The sequence below is a fragment of the Oncorhynchus masou genome, chromosome 28 (genome assembly GCF_036934945.1).
Source record: "Oncorhynchus masou masou isolate Uvic2021 chromosome 28, UVic_Omas_1.1, whole genome shotgun sequence".
Classification (NCBI taxonomy): Eukaryota; Metazoa; Chordata; class Actinopteri; order Salmoniformes; family Salmonidae; genus Oncorhynchus; species Oncorhynchus masou.
The window spans coordinates 59,711,488-59,731,774 of record NC_088239.1 but is presented as its reverse complement, the minus strand read 5'-3'; the positions used below and the strand labels follow the sequence as shown (position 1 = coordinate 59,731,774).

The following is a 20,287-nucleotide window of genomic DNA, read 5'->3' as shown; positions in this document are numbered from 1 at the left end:
TTGGGCCAGAAAACACGAGAACTGGACATTAGACCAGTGTAAATCTGTCCTTTGAGACGCAGAGTAGCTGAATGGATGATCTCTGCATGTGTGGTTCCCACAAGGTCTGTGATTTATTTAGAATTCAAGGCACAGTTACCCAGCATGGCTACCACAGCATTCTGCAGCGATACACTATCCCTCCAGGTTTGCGCTTAGTGGGACTATCATTTGTTTTTCAACAGGACAATGACTCAACACACCTCCAGGCTGTGTAAGGGCTATTTGACCAAGAAGGAGAGTGATGGTGCTGTGTCAGATGACCTGGCCTCCACAATCACTCGACTTCAACCCAATTGAGATGGTTTGGGATGAGTTGGACTGCAAAGTGAAGGAAAAGCAGCCAACAAGTGCTCAGCATTTGTGTGGGAACTCCTTCAAGACTGTTGGAAAAACATTCCTATTGAAGCTGGTTGTCATCAAGGCAAAGGGTGGCTACTTTGAAGAATCTCAAATATAAAATATATTTTGATTTGTTTTTACACTTTTTTGGTTTCCACTGTTTCCGTGTGGTTTCTTCCTTCACAGACTCCATGAAATTATCAACTTTTCCAATATATTTGGTCAAGTGATACAGTTCATTTTGCATATGGTTTCCTACAGACCAGGGTGGCTCAATTTACCCATTTGGCTCAACTTACCCCACTGTCCCCTACTGTGCTAATGTATTAGCCTATAGCAGGAGTTTCAATGTGGTCATGAGGGTAATTGATACGGTAATTTGAATGTAGCTACAGAGTCCAGCTACCTTAGTGATGCTAGGGGGGGTACAGTGCAGTCTCAGCCATATAGACACCTTACAATTACCTCCCAGTGAACCTGTTTCAGGTTTAGAAGTGACCCCTGTCAGATTCTGTGTCTAAGGTTTTTACATTCACACAGAGTGACTCCAGCGGATGGTGGATGTCTGCTCCTTTGCTTTGAAAGAAGCACATCCGGGCCTATTTTTAGGCCAGATTATCGACTTGCCAATGTTTATATCTCAGATTTTACACACTCTGTCATTATGGAAGAGTGGCCTTGTAATTACGAGGCATATTTTCCACAGGGGCTGATCCACCGAAAACACTTGTATGCTATACTGTACAGACTACAGAAAGACAATTACACACACACACACACACACACACACACACACACACACACACACACACACACACACACACACACACACACACACACACACACACACACACACACACACACACATGCCCTTCTTTAAAGCTGGGACCCTCCACCCCATCTTTCCAACCACCTAAGCACATTGAGATCTATTTTTCCAGCAAGGTGCGCTATTTTGCTGCGTGTTTCCTTGTAGCTTGTTTTTCCATCAAGCTCCAATGGGACAGACAGTATTATTTTCTGAAAGTTGGCGAGGGGTGGCATGGTGCCAGCCAAGACGGCGTGCCAAGCTAGGCCCTCACAGCTGGCTGAACACAGTAGAGGAGCCTAGCCCTGGCAGCGTGACTCTCCGAGAGGTCTCCCTTATCCTGCCAAATCAGCCTCAGTGGGTATTGAACGCAGCCTTTGTAAGATGTTCATTCTTAGCCTTGTTCTTCATAGACACCCACACTGGAGCCTAATTTGAAGACTCTGTGATATTGAGTTGCATTCAAAAGCTAAATCAATGTCTCTTGTGGAGACTTAACGGTTTTCAACCATCATTTCCTAATGCGGATCAACGGTCCGTTGTTTATTGTATATAAATAAAACCCACAGAAGTGAAACGACAGACTCTGTACACATGACGGCAATATTCCACCCTGGCCAGACTGTTTTCCTGTCTGAGAAAATCTATCCTCTGTGTCCTTGGTGTGTCTTCGCGTCTGTTTAAAGATCCCTCTCCCCGGTGCAGTGGGGTTGTCCTTTTTACTGCTCATCGATAGATTGAACAAACGTCCTATTTGACAAGGTTGACTGCCTCACTCCCCGAGCCCTCTGATAGGCAACATAAACGTGTTACATTCCATCAAATGAAATTGAGAAGATGTCAGACACTGACTGTGCTCCAGTGATTGACCCTGACACCATTTCTCCCCCTTCTTCTCTCGCTCCTTGTCTTCCTTTCTTTTTCCCTGTTGCTCTCTCTTAATCTCTCCCTCCCTCTCTCCTTTTCTCTCTTTCTCACACATGCCTATTCGGGTGTCATACTATAGAGTATATTCATTTTACAACGGCCATGGTGAAGACAATATGATTCATATGAGTAGAACAGTTACAGCACTGCCTAGTAGCAGTGGATTTATTCCCGGTTACAAGGCAGAAATCAGCCCTGTTAGCAGGAATGACATAGAGCTCCAGGTTACAGTATACAGATATAATAACACTCTGTCTCTCTTTGTGTATTGTAATTCAATGAAGTTTATTGATACTAATTACAGTATACAGAAGTAATAATAACACACTCTTTCTCTTCTGCTCCAGGCAGAGCTGACGGGCATCAAGTGGAGGTGCTACAGCTTCCGTGGCGGGGGCGAGTACGGGCCAGTGATCTCGGCACCAGCCCAGGACGACCCGGTGCTGCGCAGCTTCATGCGCTGCGTGCAGGCCAACCTCCTGTGTGTGTGGCGCCGCAAAGTCAAGCCTGATGCCAAGGAGCTGTGGATCTTCTGGTGGGGCGACGAGCCCAACCTCTCTGACGTCATCCACCACGAGCTGGAAGGTGAGCCCCCCCCCCCCTCCCTGCTGAGAGCTGCTCATCTTCTGGGTCTATACGTGTTAAAAATTGTGACAGAATCAGAGATTTTATGTTTAGTATTGTTTGTTGTGTAGCATTGTGTTGTCTGGTGTGATGTACTGTGTCGTGTTGTGTAGCATTGTACTGGCCCAGGAGAGTCTATGTGATGAAGTACACAGTAACAGACTACCTAAGTGGATTTGTCTTGCCGTTGTTCGGATCCTTGCGTGTCTGTGTGTGCATTACCCAAAGATATCTCACCCTAAAGAGTGCCACTGTCAGCACTATCGCCTCTATTTATAGAAGCATTTGCATTATCTGGCTGCACATGTGCAGCAGGGAACCCTAGCTTATTGACTAAGCCAGGAGAAGAGAGTGAAAAGAGAGGGAACGAGAGAAAGGAGAGAAGCATTGGTTTATGGAAAGGTTTGGGTAGTATAGCAGAGAGAGGAGAGGATGAGAGAGAGGAGAGGAGGAAGGGGAAGATTGAGGAGAGGAGAGGAGGAAGGGGAAGATAGAGTGGAGGTGAGGAGAGGAGAAAGGGGAAGATAGAGGGGAGGTGAGGAGAGGAGAGGAGGATGGGGAAGATAGAGGGGAGGTGAGGAGAGGAGAAAGGGGAAGATAGAGGGGAGGTGGGGAGAGGAGGAAGGGGAAGATAGAGGGGAGGTGAGGATAGGAGGAAGGGGAAGATAGAGGGGAGGTGAGGAGAGGAGGATGAGGAAGAGAGAGGAGAGGTGAGGAGAGGAGGAAGGGGAAGATAGAGGAGAGGTGAGGAGAGGAGGAGAGGGGAAGAGAGAGGAGAGATGAGGAGAGGAGGAAGGGGAAGATAGAGGGTGGTGTAGTGGAGAGTTAGAGATGTGATGAGAAGACAGGAAAGGTGACATGAATGAATGGTGATGCCTTTGTATGGATCAACGTCGCTGGATCTTGTTTAGGAGTTTAACTTGTTTGGGTGTGTGTCTTCCCTGCTGTGGTGTAAACGGACTGTACATCATGAAATCACAGATTTGTAACCTCTACTGTATCCATTGTTGTTGGCTATTTCAACACGAGGAAGGGAGTTTATTTTGAGATCCACATTATCCCGGAGATATTGACAGACAACGCTTCAGTGAAAGAAACATTCCGAAAGTGTGTCCATCTTGGAAAAGTAGTGAAATGCATTAATATGTGCAAAGTTACAGCTATTGATATTTATGAGCATCTGGATTGTTAATAAGAATTTCTTGTGATCCTCTTGACTTGCCCAATTAAACAAAGGATATGTTGTTTCAGGCGGATTGTTTATAAAATCATCAAAAGCCACAGAGAGAAACATTCACTCTGCATCACATTATGATAATATTCTTCACAACATGTCACACATCTACCCTCTTTTACAATATTTGCCTTGACTGAGCCTTAATAATAATGGTAGACAATACAGCACTTTAGAAGTGAGAAATGAATCGCTAATTAAGGGGTAGATTCATTCTCTGCTAATTAATTTGCAGTTATAATGTGGAATCCGTTAAATTGTGTGATGGAGGACTGGAAGAACAATCCTAGTGTCCCTTTTGGCATCCGAGGGGGGCATCATATCCCTGTTTCTTTAGGGCTGCAGTGACTCTCTCTCTCTCTCTCTCTCTCTCTCTCTCTCTCTCTCTCTCTCTCTCTCCACACAGCCTCTCTCTCTCTCTCTCTCTCTCTCTCTCTCTCTCTCTCTCTCTCTCTCTCTCTCTCTCTCGCTCTCTCGCTCTCTCTCTCTTTCTCTCTCTCTCCCCCTCTCTCCACACAGCCTCTCTCTCTCTCTCTCTCTCTCTCTCTCTCTCTCTCTCCACACAGCCTCTCTCTCTCTCTCTCTCTCTCTCTCTCTCTCTCTCTCCACACAGCCTCTCTCTCTCTCTCTCTCTCTCTCTCTCCACACAGCCTCTCTCTCCTGTCTCTCTCTCTCTCTCTCTCTCTCTCTCTCTCTCTTTCTCTCTCTCTCCCCCTCTCTCCACACAGTCTCTCTCTCCTGTCTCTTGTTCTCTTTCTCTCTCTCTCTGTCCCCACACAGTCTCTCCTCTCTCTGTCTGCCTCTCTCTGTCTGTCTCTCTCTCTCTCCACACAGCCTCTCTCCTGTCTCTCTCTCTCTCTCTCTCTCTCTCTCTCTTTCTCTCTTTCTCTTTCTCTCTCTCTCCCCCTCTCTCCACACAGTCTCTCTCTCCTGTCTCTTGTTCTCTTTCTCTCTCTCTCTGTCCCCACACAGTCTCTCCTCTCTCTCTCTCTCTCTCTCTCTCTCTCTCTCTCCCTCCCTCTCTCTCTCTCTCTCTCTCTCCCTCTCTCCACACACTCTCTCTCTCCTGTCTCTTGTTCTCTTTCTCTCTCTCTCTCTGTCCCCACACAGTCTCTCTCCCCTCTCTCTCTCCCCCCTCTCTCTCTCTCTCTCTCTCTCTGAGGCTGGGCCAACGCCTGATCCGGAGATTACATAAAGCAACAGCATCTATGTCTCTGATGCATTTAATGAAATGAGATGGAATGCTGAGAGGAGGAGGAGGACAGCATGAGGTTAGTCCACTAATCTCCAGGCTTGTTGTTAATCGCCACTGGGCCACACTCATCGATTCTCGTCATTGGCCAAAATAGTGTATGCAGGAGAAAACAGTGTGGTGCTACTGCTGACTGCATAACCTCTGTACGATTTCACAGCTGCTAATGTCTCTCTACTGCTGCAGAGGCAGTCCACCAGCTCAATGGTTGCTCTTAGCAGGGGATGCCTGTGTCCTCTCTCTGTATCTGTGTGTGTGTTTTATGGCAGGGAGCAGGGAGGGAAGGCAGGGCTTCCTGCTTATCAGATGAAGCGTGGGAGAAAATAAAGCAGAGGTTTTACGTGTGTGACGAACGGTCAGTGCAGAGCGTTGGACTGCTATACTGTGGCCTCCGTTACCAAGAGATCCAGTCCACCTCACTCGGTCACTCACAAACCAAACATACTTACCCCCTTCCAGACCTTGGTTGCCCCACCATCCCCTCTCCCCTCCTCTAATCTCCTCTCCCTCTCTTCTCCCCCTGCAATTCTTCCTCCATTATTCCCTGGCATGTCTCCACACAGAGACCTCTGTGCAGCTGGCCCGGGAGACACAGGGAGCCAAAGGTCGAGGGTCTTGAATAGAGCGCAGGACAAAAACATTGTAATGGGCTGGCTGGGGACACCTCTGTCTCTGGGAGGAAGACCAGAGATAATGCTTTTGAGGGGGAAAAACTATTTAGCCCCCACGTTTTGATACGGTTTTGTTAAAGATGAGGAGATATGGTATAGATAAAGATGAGGAGATACGGTTTAGATAAAGATGAGGAGATATGGTTTAGATAAAGATGAGGAGATATGGTTTAGATGGAGATATGGTGTAGATAAAGATGAGGAGATATGGTTTAGATAAAGGTGATGATATATGGTTTCGATAAAGATGACGATATATGGTTCAGATAAAGATGAGGAGATATGATGTAGATAACGATGAGGAGATGTGGTTTAGATGGAGATATGGTGTAGATAAAGATGAGGAGATATGGTTTAGATAACGATGAGGAGATGTGGTTTAGATGGAGATATGGTGTAGATAAAGATGAGGAGATATGGGGTAGATAAAGATGAGGAGATATGGTATAGATAAAGATGAGGAGATATGATGTAGATAAAGATGAGGAGATATGCTATAGATAAAGATGAGGAGATATGGTGTAGATAAAGATGAGGATATATGGTTTAGCTAAAGATAAGGAGATATGGTGTAGATAAGATGAGGAGATATGGTTTAGATTGAGATATGGTGTAGATAAAGATGAGGAGATATGGTGTAGATAAAGATGAGGAGATATGGTATAGATAAAGATGAGGAGATATGATGTAGATAAAGATGAGGAGATATGCTATAGATAAAGATGAGGAGATATGGTGTAGATAAAGATGAGGATATATGGTTTAGCTAAAGATAAGGAGATATGGTGTAGATAAAGATGAGGAGATATGGTTTAGATTGAGATATGGTGTAGATAAAGATGAGGAGATGTGGTTTAGATAAAGATGAGGAGATATGGTATAGATAAAGATGAGGAGATATGGTATAGATAAAGATGAGGAGATATGGTGTTGGTAAAGATGAGGAGATTTGGTGAAGATAAAGATGAGGAGATATGGTGTAGATAAAGATGAGGAAATATGGTGTTGGTAAAGATGAGGAGATTTGGTGTAGATAAAGATGAGGAGATATGGTGTAGATAAAGATGAGGAAATATGGTGTAGATAAAGACGAGGAGATATGGTATAGATAAAGATGAGGATATATGATATAGATAAAGATGAGGAGATATGATGTAGATAAAGATGAAGAGCTATGGTATAGATAAAGATGAGGAGATATGATGTAGATAAAGATGAGGAGATATGGTGTAGATAAAGATGAGGAGATATGGTATAGATAATGATGAGGAGATATGGTGTAGTTAAAGATGAAGAGCTATGGTGTAGATAAAGATGAGGAGATATGATGTAGATAAAGATGAGGAGATATGATGTTGATAAAGATGAGGAGATATGGTATAGATGGAGATATGGTGTAGTTAAAGATGAGGAGATATGGTGTAGTTAAAGATGAGGAGATATGGTGTAGTTAAAGATGAGGAGATATAGTGTAGATAAAGATGAGGAGATATGGTGTAGGTAAAGATGAGGAGATATGGTGTAGATAAAGATGAGGAGATATGGTATAGATAAAGATGAGGAGATATGGTGTAGATAAAGATGAGGAGATATGGTGTAGATAAAGATGAGGAGATATGGTTTAGATTGAGATATGGTTTAGATAAAGATGAGGAGATATGGTATAGATAAAGATGAGGAGATATGGTGTAGTTAAAGATGAGGAGATATGGTATAGATAAAGATGAGGAGATATGATGTTGATAAAGATGAGGAGATATGGTATAGATAAAGATGAGGAGATATGATGTAGATAAAGATGAGGAGATATGATGTTGATAAAGATGAGGAGATATGGTATAGATGGAGATATGGTGTAGTTAAAGATGAGGAGATATGGTGTAGTTAAAGATGAGGAGATATGGTGTAGTTAAAGATGAGGAGATATAGTGTAGATAAAGATGAGGAGATATGGTGTAGGTAAAGATGAGGAGATATGGTGTAGATAAAGATGAGGAGATATGGTATAGATAAAGATGAGGAGATATGGTGTAGATAAAGATGAGGAGATATGGTTTAGATTGAGATATGGTTTAGATAAAGATGAGGAGATATGGTATAGATAAAGATGAGGAGATATGGTGTAGATAAAGATGAGGAGATATGATGTAGATAAAGATGAGGAGATATGGTTTAGATTGAGATATGGTTTAGATAAAGATGAGGAGATATGGTATAGATAAAGATGAGGAGATATGGTGTAGATAAAGATGAGGAGATATGGTGTAGATAAAGATGAGGAGATATGGTTTAGACCGAGATATGGTTTAGATAAAGATGAGGAGATATGGTGTAGATACAGATGAGGAGATATGGTGTAGATAAAGATGAGGAGATATGGTATAGATAAAGATGAGGAGATATGGTATAGATAAAGATGAAGAGATATGATGTAGATAAAGATGAGGAGATATGGTATAGATAAAGATGAGGAGATATGGTGTAGATAAAGATGAGGAGATATGACGTAGATAAAGATGAGGACATATGGTATAGATAAAGATGAGGAGATATGATGTAGATACAGATGAGGAGATATGGTGTAGATAAAGATGAGGAGATATGGTTTAGATTGAGATATGGTGTAGATAAAGATGAGGAGATATGGTTTATATAAAGATGAGGATATATGGTGTAGATAAAAATGAGGAGATATGGTTTAGATAAAGATGAGGAAATATGATGTAGATAAAGATGAGGAGATATGGTGTAGATAAATATGAGGAGATATGACGTAGATAAAGATGAGGAGATATGATGTAGATAAAGATGAGGAGATATGGTATAGATAAAGATGAGGAGATATCTAATGATGATTTCATGATATAATGGACATTTCCTAATCTGCCTGTTTTTTTTACAGTGCAATATTATGTAATAATATTATGCAATATTATTTACAGTGATACCATTGAATACTGTATGTCCACATTTAGATTTTGAAGTGGTAATCAGGTTGAATATGTACTGTATTTCATGATAATGGCATTATTCATAGCTTGTATTTTTAGCATGGAATATCTGGTTTTCAGAAAAATTATTTTGTCATTGACAAAAGAGCTCCAGTAATATAATTTCTCTGTTTAATCTGTATGATGGAATCCGCCACTAGAAGGATTGACCTCTGACCTAGCCCATGGTCACTGTGTGGTGTGCAGGGAGCTGCCATGTGAGCCAGATGTAATATGCTGTTACACCACTGCAACATTCACAGTTTTCGCTTCAAGGAGTACATAATGGGGAATGAGGTCAATTCATATTTATTCAGTTACTGGCACAGAATTTTACTCTGCATTTGAATGTTTTTATAGGGATATTAAAGTTGCTGATTATTAAGGTAATTAAGGTAATTATTTAGATAGTGTGTTCAGGTGTCAGTGTCTCAGGCTCTCTCTCGGCTCTGTATGCCATTGTCATTGGCTCAATGTCAAACCAGTAGAGTGTTTAAACATCATGCCCAATACATACAGCTGTGATTAGCCTCCCCAGGGTCCTAAAACCTGGTGGAATTGCCCTATATTTTCACTATCTCAATAATACTGCTTTATGAGAATCTCATATTACGTTTTTCTTTTTTGATAGCATGGGGACTTTGTAATCTGATCTAGAAATGGATTTTGGTGAAGGGACAGTCAGATGTAGTTCTGGGCCTTTGCGTGTGGAGGAGAAGTGATTTATCAGTATGTGCTGTGCCCGTGTGGGTTGTGTCATGCATGAGCAGCCTGAGAGGAGGTGATGCGCCATACTGTGAGATGAGTCACTCTGTGTCCACGAACATGCGGTCAGGACCTTGTAGCACACTGACTATCTTAACCTACAGTGCTGCTACTGTAATTATTACATTTTGACTGTGTGGTTATTTGATGATTAGGACTGTTTGTGTTCATTGTGGGACTGTTGACGTTTGTGTTTCCATGACTCCCATAACCCAGTTTGCCCTGTCTGTGGGCTCTGCTTTGCCGTACCTTGGACTCACATTGTAATATCTGATCCCCCTTCACTGGTCTAGAGTCAGAAGTGTTGTTTACCTCTTATGGTTGACAATGGGACTGTGGTGTGTAGAGCAGTTTTCAAGGTGAAGTCTGATAAGGATGAGGGCCTTTGGAAGCTACACTGTATGACAACATGGTGGGCTCCACTGTGTTGGAGGCTCTGGCAGCATGCTGAAGGGCACTATGACCTGATGGTTGATGTTGAGCACCAACCAGTGGTGCTCCTGTTCCTCCACCTGAACAGCATGTGGCCAAAGTGAACGGAGAGGTGGAGAGGAACTTAAGGATTCATCTCATCACGTCAGGATCAGGAGCCACATCAGCTTGTTCACTCAGGTGTCATGAATGTGGAAAGAACATTCAACACGTTATTGAATTAGTACAGTTAGGCTACTGTAACTTTAACCAAATGCATATGCTCAAATTCATCCCAATTGTAAAAACACTGTAGTAGAGACAACACTTTTCATTATCTGACGAGAACACTTCTTCCAGGCTTCTCCGGTGTATTTTTATTTGCCCAGCAGTAATGAGAGCAAATGAAGAAAGCAGCAAAGTAGGTGATGAAAGGTGTTGATAAAGAAAAGGATTGTTATCAGTAGGATGGGATGGCGTAACAAAGATCTTAACACAACAAGTGGATTAGACTGACAATTCTAAGAAAAAGAATCAATGATAACGAAATAAAGAGAGAGATGGCTGGCGGCTTCTCATTCACAGCAACAGCATGAAAAGCCGTGCCAGATAGCAGACAGACACGTGTCCTCTGTCAGAGCAGAGCGCTGGAGCTAGGGGCTATGGACCTCAGGAGAGAGCCGCCTGCAATGCTTTGTGAAACCCCGGGGGCTGTGTGTTTGTGTGTGTGTTTGCTTGTGTGTGTTTGCTTGTGTGTGTGCGTGTGTGTGCGCGCTCGTGTGTGTGTGTGTGTCCGCAATTGGCAGGAGTTTCTGTGCTGCCAGAGGTCATAAGGTTCCCAGTTAATTGTTCTCTGAAATAAACGATGCCAAATTTGTGTGTGTACTTGAGTGCTGGAGGAAGGATGACCTCTGTCTCCACCTGTCCTATCTCACTGTGATCACATAATCTTCTGTGTTCAGTCTGTACTGTACCAAGGTCCTGCCCACTGCTGTCCACTGCTGCCCACTGCCCACCACCTGCTCCACTTGCCGGAATGGCATTAGATTAGTGCATATGATTATCGTGGCTATATATATCTTTATATGGCTATAATTTTCAGTGCTGGCTAAGATTCTACTAGTAGTTTTATTTTGTTGCTGCCGTCCTGGTCTCCCTTGAAAAATAGATTTTTCATCTGTATTTATAAAGGACAATAAATACAACATAAGGTTTGTGTTATTTCTCATTGATGAAAAAATATTCACTTCAAATGTACCCAGCTAGTGTCTCTGATTAAATGTTAAAAGTTGTTTCAGAGGAAGATCATACAAAGTATGGAGGATTCTCAACGTTGTTTCAGATGAAGATCATACACAGTATGGAGGATTCTCAACGTTGTTTCAGAGGAAGATCATACACAGTATGGAGGATTCTCAACGTTGTTTCAGAGGAAGATCATACACAGTATGGAGGATTCTCAATGTTGTTTCAGATGAAGATCATACACAGTATGGAGGATTCTCAATGTTGTTTCAAAAGAAGAACATACACACTATGGAGGATACTCAATGTTGTTTCAAATGAAGATCATACACAGTATGGAGGATTCTCAACGTTGTTTCAAAAGAAGAACATACACACTATGGAGGATACTCAATGTTGTTTCAAATGAAGATCATACACAGTATGGAGGATTCTCAACGTTGTTTCAGATGAAGATCATACACACTATGGAGGATTCTCAACGTTGTTTCAGAGGAAGATCATACACAGTATGGAGGATTCTCAATGTTGTTTCAAATGAAGGTCATACACAGTATGGAGGGCTCTCAACGTTGTTTCAGATGAACATCATACACAGTATGGAGGATTCTCAATGTTGTTTCAAATGAAGGTCATACACAGTATGGAGGGCTCTCAACGTTGTTGCAACGTTGGGATGTACAGGCATTGCTCGTGTCTATGGACAGAAAGAAGTGTCATTATCTAATGAGTCCATTATCATTCTGTTCTTTTCTCCCCCCTCCTTCCTCTGCCTATCCTGCTGTCTGAGACACAGCCATTGTTTCAGTGATCTCACTGCCATACATCATGTGCTGAATATAGCTCCTTGAGCAAATCAATGATTGAAGTAAAGAGAGAACGAACGAATGGAGGGAGGGAGGAATAAAAACACTTGGCTCTTCCCTTTTGCCAGTTTTTTATTTTTCTTCCCCTCATGTCTTTCCGTCTACAAGTTGTGAGCCAGTTGAATGTTATAGACAGCTGCTGGGAGATGTGACCTAAGCATTACCGAGGTGAAATGCCAGACAGTGTTGCTTTCCCCCCTCCTCGTCATAGTGGGCTGGACTTTACCTGCCTGCAGTGCACACATAGCCACGGTGGGATTTGATGCCCCTAAACAAATGATATTCAGTCTAAACACTGTTAACAGATCTTGTCTGGAACCACATTGAAAGTTTAACGGGGAACGGTGTGTCTGTGCTTTGGCAGGATATCCTGTTCATGTTTCTGACTGGGCCTGATAAGGTGTGTGTGGGAGAGTGTTTTCAGAGAAGTGTTGTTGTGCTGCTAGGAAAGCGTTTGTGAAGGTAGAGATGTGAAGAGGGGTGGAGGTTGGATGAAAGAGACAATGTCAACAAGGCAACAGTCCAGTAGAAGTAATGGGTCAACCCCAGGAAGGGGCTGAACGAGGGGGAACCACTGCTGCTGTATGGGCTGGAAAGAAACATGTTCAGGATATACAATATCTTATGGACAATGACCACTGTTTGGCAAATGCCCATCAGTGGAAAACTCTCATAATTAAATCTCCAGCCCTGTTTCTAGAACTGTGTTTGAATATCGATGACATGTACTTAAATGGTTAACTTTGTGCTTTGCTAGTTTATGCAGAGAAATGAAACTGAAACCAAATTTAAGAGCGAGAGAAAGGCTCAGGGATTTTAGTTCTGTATCTATTCATGATAAATCATTTCATTTGGCATTATACACATCAATGACTGACATTCTGTGTCATTGCGTTTCAACAGAGCTTCTTCAATTGTTACAGTCTAAAACCCCGCCTAGACCTTAGAAACCCTGTAGTATTTTTTTTTTTTTTTTAAATTTATTTGTTACCTTTATTTAACCAGGCAAGTCAGTTAAGAACAAATTCTTATAATCAATGACAGCCTGGGAACAGTGGGTTAACTGCCTGTTCAGGGGCAGAACGACAGATTTGTACCTTGTTAGCTCGGGGGTTTGAACTCACAACCTTCCGGTTACTAGTCCAACGCTCTAACCACTAGGCTACCCTGCCGCCCCTGTAGTATCATTTTATTCTGTGTAACTCCTCAACCCCCTCGGGACCTGCAGACCCCTTGAGTCACCAGTAGATGTATTACTCCATTTTGTTACTCCTCTGGAGCCGAGGGGATCCCAGCGAGAGACTAGAACCTTTCATCTGATTTTAGTACAGGCCTTACTTGATGAAGTATTGGCTTTTCTGTGTCAATGAGTTTTACTTGGCATCCGTGTGGGGCGTCTCTGCCTGCCGATCACCCCTTTTCAGCCCTCCATTCTCTCCTCTTTCAGGCTTTCTTTCCCCTCCTCCTTTGTTCTTTGGTTCCCTGTGATGTTATGGCATTAAGCGACAGGGTACTCTGAACAGGGAACCCTCGCAACATTTAACAACATGGTCATGTTTGTTCCTGGAGGTTGACTCAAACGGCAGTGACTGTGAGGGGAGCTACAGAACAGAACCTGTATGAATAATACCGTGTTTGTGCCTGAGTTGTGAACTAGGTCGCTCCCTGACATATGTCACAATGGGACTTTGAGCGAGAAGCCATGTAGAAAAGGAAACTACGGATAATTGTCCCCAACAAACAGAACCTGTCGAGATAATTGAGAGCCCCCTGAAGGAATGCACGCTGCTGAGAGGAGTGAGTCTGCTGCCTACAGCTTCAGACTTTTTACCGTTTGGCCTTGGTGGTGAAACAGTGAGTCTGCTGCCTACAGCTTCAGACTTTTTACAGTTTGGCCTTGGTGGTGAAACAGTGAGTCTGCTGCCTACAGCTTCAGACTTTTTACAGTTTGGCCTTGGTGGTGAAACAGTGAGTCTGCTGCCTACAGCTTCAGACTTTTTACAGTTTGGCCTTGGTGGTGAAACAGTGAGTCTGCTGCCTACAGCTTCAGACTTTTTACAGTTTGGCCTTGGTGGTGAAACAGTGAGTCTGCTGCCTACAGCTTCAGACTTTTTACCGTTTGGCCTTGGTGGTGAAACAGTGAGTCTGCTGCCTACAGCTTCAGACTTTTTACCGTTTGGCCTTGGTGGTGAAACAGTGAGTCTGCTGCCTACAGCTTCAGACTTTTTACAGTTTGGCCTTGGTGGTGAAACAGTGAGTCTGCTGCCTACAGCTTCAGACTTTTTACCGTTTGGCCTTGGTGGTGAAACAGTGAGTCTGCTGCCTACAGCTTCAGACTTTTTACCGTTTGGCCTTGGTGGTGAAACAGTGAGTCTGCTGCCTACAGCTTCAGACTTTTTACAGTTTGGCCTTGGTGGTGAAACAGTGAGTCTGCTGCCTACAGCTTCAGACTTTTTACAGTTTGGCCTTGGCTGGTGAAACAGTGAGTCACATGTGGAAAATTAAGATTCCATGACAGCAAAAAAAGACAGAGTGAGAGGGGGAGGGGTGGAGAGGGAGGAGAGAGAGGAGGGATGGAAGGGAAGGAGGGAGAGACAAATGGGTAAGAGCGAGGGAGGAGGGGGGAGAGAGAAGAGAAAAGCAGGGAGTGAAAAGAGCAGGACAAGTGGAGGAAAAACAGCCTCAGTGATGTTTATTTGTACGTAAATTTACGAGGAGGGACTGAGTGTTTCTGATTTTCTCCCCCTCCTCTCGCAGGCTGCACAGGCATGGTCTGTGACCCCATGACTCAGAGTTGTGTGTGTGTGTGTGTGTGTGTGTGTGTGTGTGTGTGTGTGTGTGTGTGTGTGCGTGTGTATGTGTGAGAGAGAGAAGTGTGTGATGACGAGGTAGAGGGAAGACGGTTCCCAGCTGCACAGAGGGAGGAGTGTACATTTCCCCTCCGCAAGCTTTCGGTTTTGAAAGAAAAGCCACCAACTGAAAGAATGAGGGCTTTGTGTTGTGTGTGTGTGTGTGTGTGTGTGTGTGTGTGTGTGTGTGTGTGTGTGTGTGTGTGTGTGTGTGTGTGTGTGAGAGAGAGAGAAGCAGAGAGTGCAAATTGGGATTGGGTAAAAAGTGAGAGGAAAAGAGGGGAGGAGAGAGAGAAGGGGGAGGAGAGGCGGGACAGACAGACTGAGGAAGGAGCTGCTGGTCTGCCAGTGGCAGGATTGAAGTATGTGTGGTTGGGCCCATGTTTACAGTACTTGCTGTACTTTGTTGTTCTATTTTCTCTTTCCATGCTCTGTCCTAGAGAGGAGAGATTGCCAATCTAGAGAACCCTTTTTACGTCTCTCCAAAACATGCCTAATCTGACAGCAGAGGAACACATCGAGAATGTGTATGTGTGTGTGGGGACACACAGGGTTGAGTTTGGGAAACCCTGGAATAGAACAGACTTCTGAGTGATCTGTCTTCCTTTTAATGTGTAATTTCAATGAATAGATCGACTGTCGTTCACATTTCATACGTTTAAAAAAATGTTACAATTGAATGCCCTAATTATGACATGAAACTGTAGCCTGCGCAAATCTTATTGGAGTCCTAACATTCTGGTACGTACTGTCATTTTCAGATTTCTGTATATCATCTCATGCCTCATCATACATTTGAAAGTGCCAGAGATACACAATCAATGCATTTGTGTTTTGTTATTATTCTACTGATGTCTCTCTTCTTCACTGCTTTTTCTAGACTCCACCTGCCTAGTGGACATAACTCCTCAGCCAGAATGGCCCATAAGAACTCCATTGATTTCTCTCCACAAATCAAATATCAATGGTTTATCACATAATAAAAATGACTATTCCATTGCAATAATATCACCAGCAACTATTCTACCGTATCAGGCTATTCCCTCAAATATACTGCAGTAATGTATTAATAAATACAGTAATTACCATAAAGTATATAATTAACACCACTGGATAGTGAAAACCAACACACTCTGAGGTTTTATAAGTGTGTAATCAGTGATGCTTTTTAATATTCAAACAACGTTAAATGGGTACTTTATTCTTTTCCTTTTTTGCATTCTACAAAGGGTGGCAATCTATGTGTTATCTTGAATGTGACTGCATATCATCGACTGTTGCTATACCAGCTGAATCACTCAGCTGTTCATTTTACACCTTAACCACAATGAGCAGCCAGAACACATTCACCTGGAAAACAGTGGTAGACAGGCCCCGTCATTCCTTGACTGTATTGTTGCTGCAGAGCATTAATAGGTGTGTTACAGTGCAAGGTGAATGTGAGTGCAGCAGGGAGACCCAGGGGGACCTGTGCTGTTCGGGGAGGTCTATCTGTTGACTGGCCTAGGTCTGGGCTGTGAACATGCTGTGTGCCTGAGTGGATCCTGTCCAGGGGCCAGCTCTCCTCCTCTCTGCTGGCGCTCAGCTCTGCTCCCATCCACTCTGCTGGGAATGAGGGGGAGTCTTGGCAAGAGGATATTGCAGCCCCCCCCCCTCTTTCCCTCTTTCTCTCCCTCTCTTTCTCTGTGTTTGTCTCTGTATCTCCCTCTCTCTCTCTGGATTTCTCTATCCCCCTCTCTCTCTCCTCTTGGCTGAGTTCTCTTGTCCAGCTCCACCCAGCCCCTCTCGTGGAGAGAGACAGACATGGGAACAGGGGATACCTGTGGAATCACTAACCTCAGTGGCTGCTCTAGTGCCCTGCCTGGGTAACACTTCAAGACCCATTGGGAGGTAATGAAGTAATGAAGTGGCCCCAGGAAAGTCAATGTAGAGGGAGAACGAGCTCTCCATCACATTGGACTGCAGAACAATAGATGGGGATGTGTAGCCTAATAGTGTTTCTTTATTATTTCATGACATTTGTTCTACAATTTATCATTTGTAATGTTTATTTTCATCTATGTAAAGTACCCTGTGCTCCCAAAATCAACCATACATATGAATATTCATCCTTTTGGGATTTACATAGTAGTTACACAGATGTAATATTTACATGTTATTAATGTTGCATGTGGACACAAGACTTGTGGCAGTACACACCACTCTTGGGACGTAGACATGAAGCCATTGCATTATGAACATAGTCAACCTTTGTAATAGGAAGCAACATGTGTTATTACTGTGGTACTCCTGGAGCATCAGGTCTGTGCATGTCCATTACCATCAGGTCTGTGCATGTCCATTATCATCAGGTCTGTGCATGTCCATTATCATCAGGTCTGTGCATGTCCATTACCATCAGGTCTGTGCATGTCCATTATCATCAGGTCTGTGCATGTCCATTACCATCAGGTATGTGCATGTCCATTATCATCAGGTCTGTGCATGTCCATTATCATCAGGTCTGTACATGTCCATTATCATCAGGTCTGTGCATGTCCATTGCCATCAGGTCTGTGCATGTCCATTATCATCAGGTCTGTGCATGTCCATTATCATCAGGTCTGTGCATGTCCATTATCATCAGGTCTGTGCATGTCCATTATCATCAGGTCTGTGCATGTCCATTATCATCAGGTCTGTGCATGTCCATTATCATCAGGTCTGTGCATGTCCATTATCATCAGGTCTGTGCATGTCCATTATCATCAGGTCTGTGCATGTCTATTATCATCAGGTCTGTACATTTCCATTATCATCAGGTCTGTGCATGTCCATTATCATCAGGTCTGTACATGTCCATTACCATCAGGTCTGTGCATGTCCATTATCATCAGGTCTGTGCATGTCCATTATCATCAGGTCTGTGCATGTCCATTAGTGCCTTAAGACAAGAGCTTGAATCCAGGTACTTAACGTGTTTCTGGAATGTCAAGCTGAGTGGATGTTGAAGAAAGCATCACTTCACTGCAAAGCAATGTTGGATATGAAGATTCTGACTAAGGCCAACTGAGGCTGTGATATGGTCCAGATGGTATTCCACACAAAAGAAGCCCACTTAACTTTCACACTTCACACGTAGTCCCTCCAGAGCACATGAGCCAAATGTTAAACACAATATGTTCATGTTTAAATACTTCAATTCCATCAGTTTTTCCTCCCTGTTGGACTCAGGCCTTTTGGCAAAGAGCACAGTCTTCCCATAGCGAAGGTCAAAGTAACACCTTCTTTTAATTATATTTGATTGGTTCCTGGTCTGAGCAGGCATCAGCAGGCCCTGTGTGTGTGTGTGTGTGTTAAAGAGTTGACTGACTGGATTGAGTGAGAAAACAGTGAAGTAGGCCCAGAGCAGTCATTGAGGTGTGCTAGTCTGAAGACTCCCCTGACTTGTTATTTCATGTCTAACAGCATGATGGGACTTTGATTGGGTACCATTGACTTTCTACTGTGCATCCTTCTGTGTGTGTGTGTGTGTGTGTGTGTGTGTGTACGTTCTTGCATGCGTGACAGTGTGTGGTGGAACTGGGACTGGGGACTTGCTCCAACCCTGACTGGGAATGGTGGAACTGGGACTGGGGACTTGCTCCAATCCTGACTGGGAATGGTGGAACTGGGACTGGGGACTTGCTCCAACCCTGACTGGGAATGGTGGAACTGGGACTGGGGACTTGCTCCAACCCTGACTGGGAATGGTGGAACTGGGACTGGGGACTTGCTCCAACCCTGACTGGGAATGGTGGAACTGGGACTGGGGACTTGCTCCAACCCTGACTGGGAATGGTGGAACTGGGACTGGGGACTTGCTCCTACCCTGACTGGGAATGGTGGAACTGGGACTGGGGACTTGCTCCAACCCTGACTGGGAATGGTGGAACTGGGACTGGGGACTTGCTCCAATCCTGACTGGGAATGGTGGAACTGGGACTGGGGACTTGCTCCAACCCTGACTGGGAATGGTGGAACTGGGACTGGGGACTTGCTCCAACCCTGACTGGGAATGGTGGAACTGGGACTGGGGACTTGCTCCAACCCTGACTGGGAATGGTGGAACTGGGACTGGGGACTTGCTCCAACCCTGACTGGGAATGGTGGAACTGGGACTGGGGACTTGCTCCTACCCTGACTGGGAATGGTGGAACTGGGACTGGGGACTTGCTCCAACCCTGACTGGGAATGGTGGAACTGGGACTGGGGACTTGCTCCTACCCTGACTGGGAATGGTGGAACTGGGACTGGGGACTTGCTCCAACCCTGACTGGGAATGGTGGAACTGGGACTGGGGACTTGCTCCAACCCTGACTGGGAATGGTGGAACTGGGACTGGGGACTTGCTCCAACCCTGACTGGGAATGGTGGAACTGGGACTGGGGACTTGCTCCAACCCTGACTGGGAATGGTGGAACTGGGACTGGGGACTTGCTCCAACCCTGACTGGGAATGGTGGAACTGGGACTGGGGACTTGCTCCAACCCTGACTGGGAATGGTGGAACTGGGACTGGGGACTTGCTCCAACCCTGACTGGGAATGGTGGAACTGGGACTGGGGACTTGCTCCAACCCTGACTGGGAATGGTGGAACTGGGACTGGGGACTTGCTCCAACCCTGACTGGGAATGGTGGAACTGGGACTGGGGACTTGCTCCAACCCTGGTCCATCTTGTTAATGGATGTGAATGTGTGTTCCATTGACCTGTGGTGTGCTAACAGCCACACGTTTGGTATTTTAAGCCTGATCTTTTTGTCATGCGGTTAATTGGCTTGCCAGCCATCATTTCCACATTGCAGTCCCAGTGGTTAGCAAGAGACTGTGAGGAGGCTTCACTGCTGTCTGCCAGCTTGGAGGGCCCTCTCCATCCTGTCTTGGTGGTCTTGTGTAATATAGTATATTAATGGTTACATATTAAATAGTGTGGTAGTTGTTATATACTGCTATATATACAGTACATGTATTCTAAATATACTGTTACAATACATTACTGATGATCTATTTATTATTCAGACAATATTGCTTGTCACAGAAGGCACTATATGGTATGCATTATATTGTATGTACAAGTGGTATAGTGTATAAAGGGTTGGTAGCCCTGTAGTGGTGTGTTTAACCTGGTATTAAAGGAGAAGAATACAAGGCAGCAGGTCAGTAAATTCAAACCTGGTTGTTACGTTTTCCAGTAAATAAATCATTGCAACATAAATGCTTGTCTTGTATTGGTGACGTCCATAGC

The 20,287-nt window shown here is 44.1% G+C and overlaps 1 protein-coding gene across 6 annotated transcripts in view; it reads left to right on the top strand.

Moving 5' to 3' along the window:
• The window catches only part of LOC135517985 (mediator of RNA polymerase II transcription subunit 13-like), a 121,877-nt gene that overhangs the window by 24,945 nt on the left and 76,645 nt on the right, over positions 1–20,287 (top strand). For 5 of the 6 annotated variants that reach the window (XM_064942780.1, XM_064942783.1, XM_064942782.1 and 2 more), the window contains exon 2: positions 2,464–2,701. In XM_064942780.1, coding sequence (XP_064798852.1) covers positions 2,464–2,701 — 238 coding nt within the window. The remainder of the gene's footprint in view (positions 1–2,463; positions 2,702–20,287) is intronic. The other variant, XM_064942784.1, reaches the window with a different exon arrangement.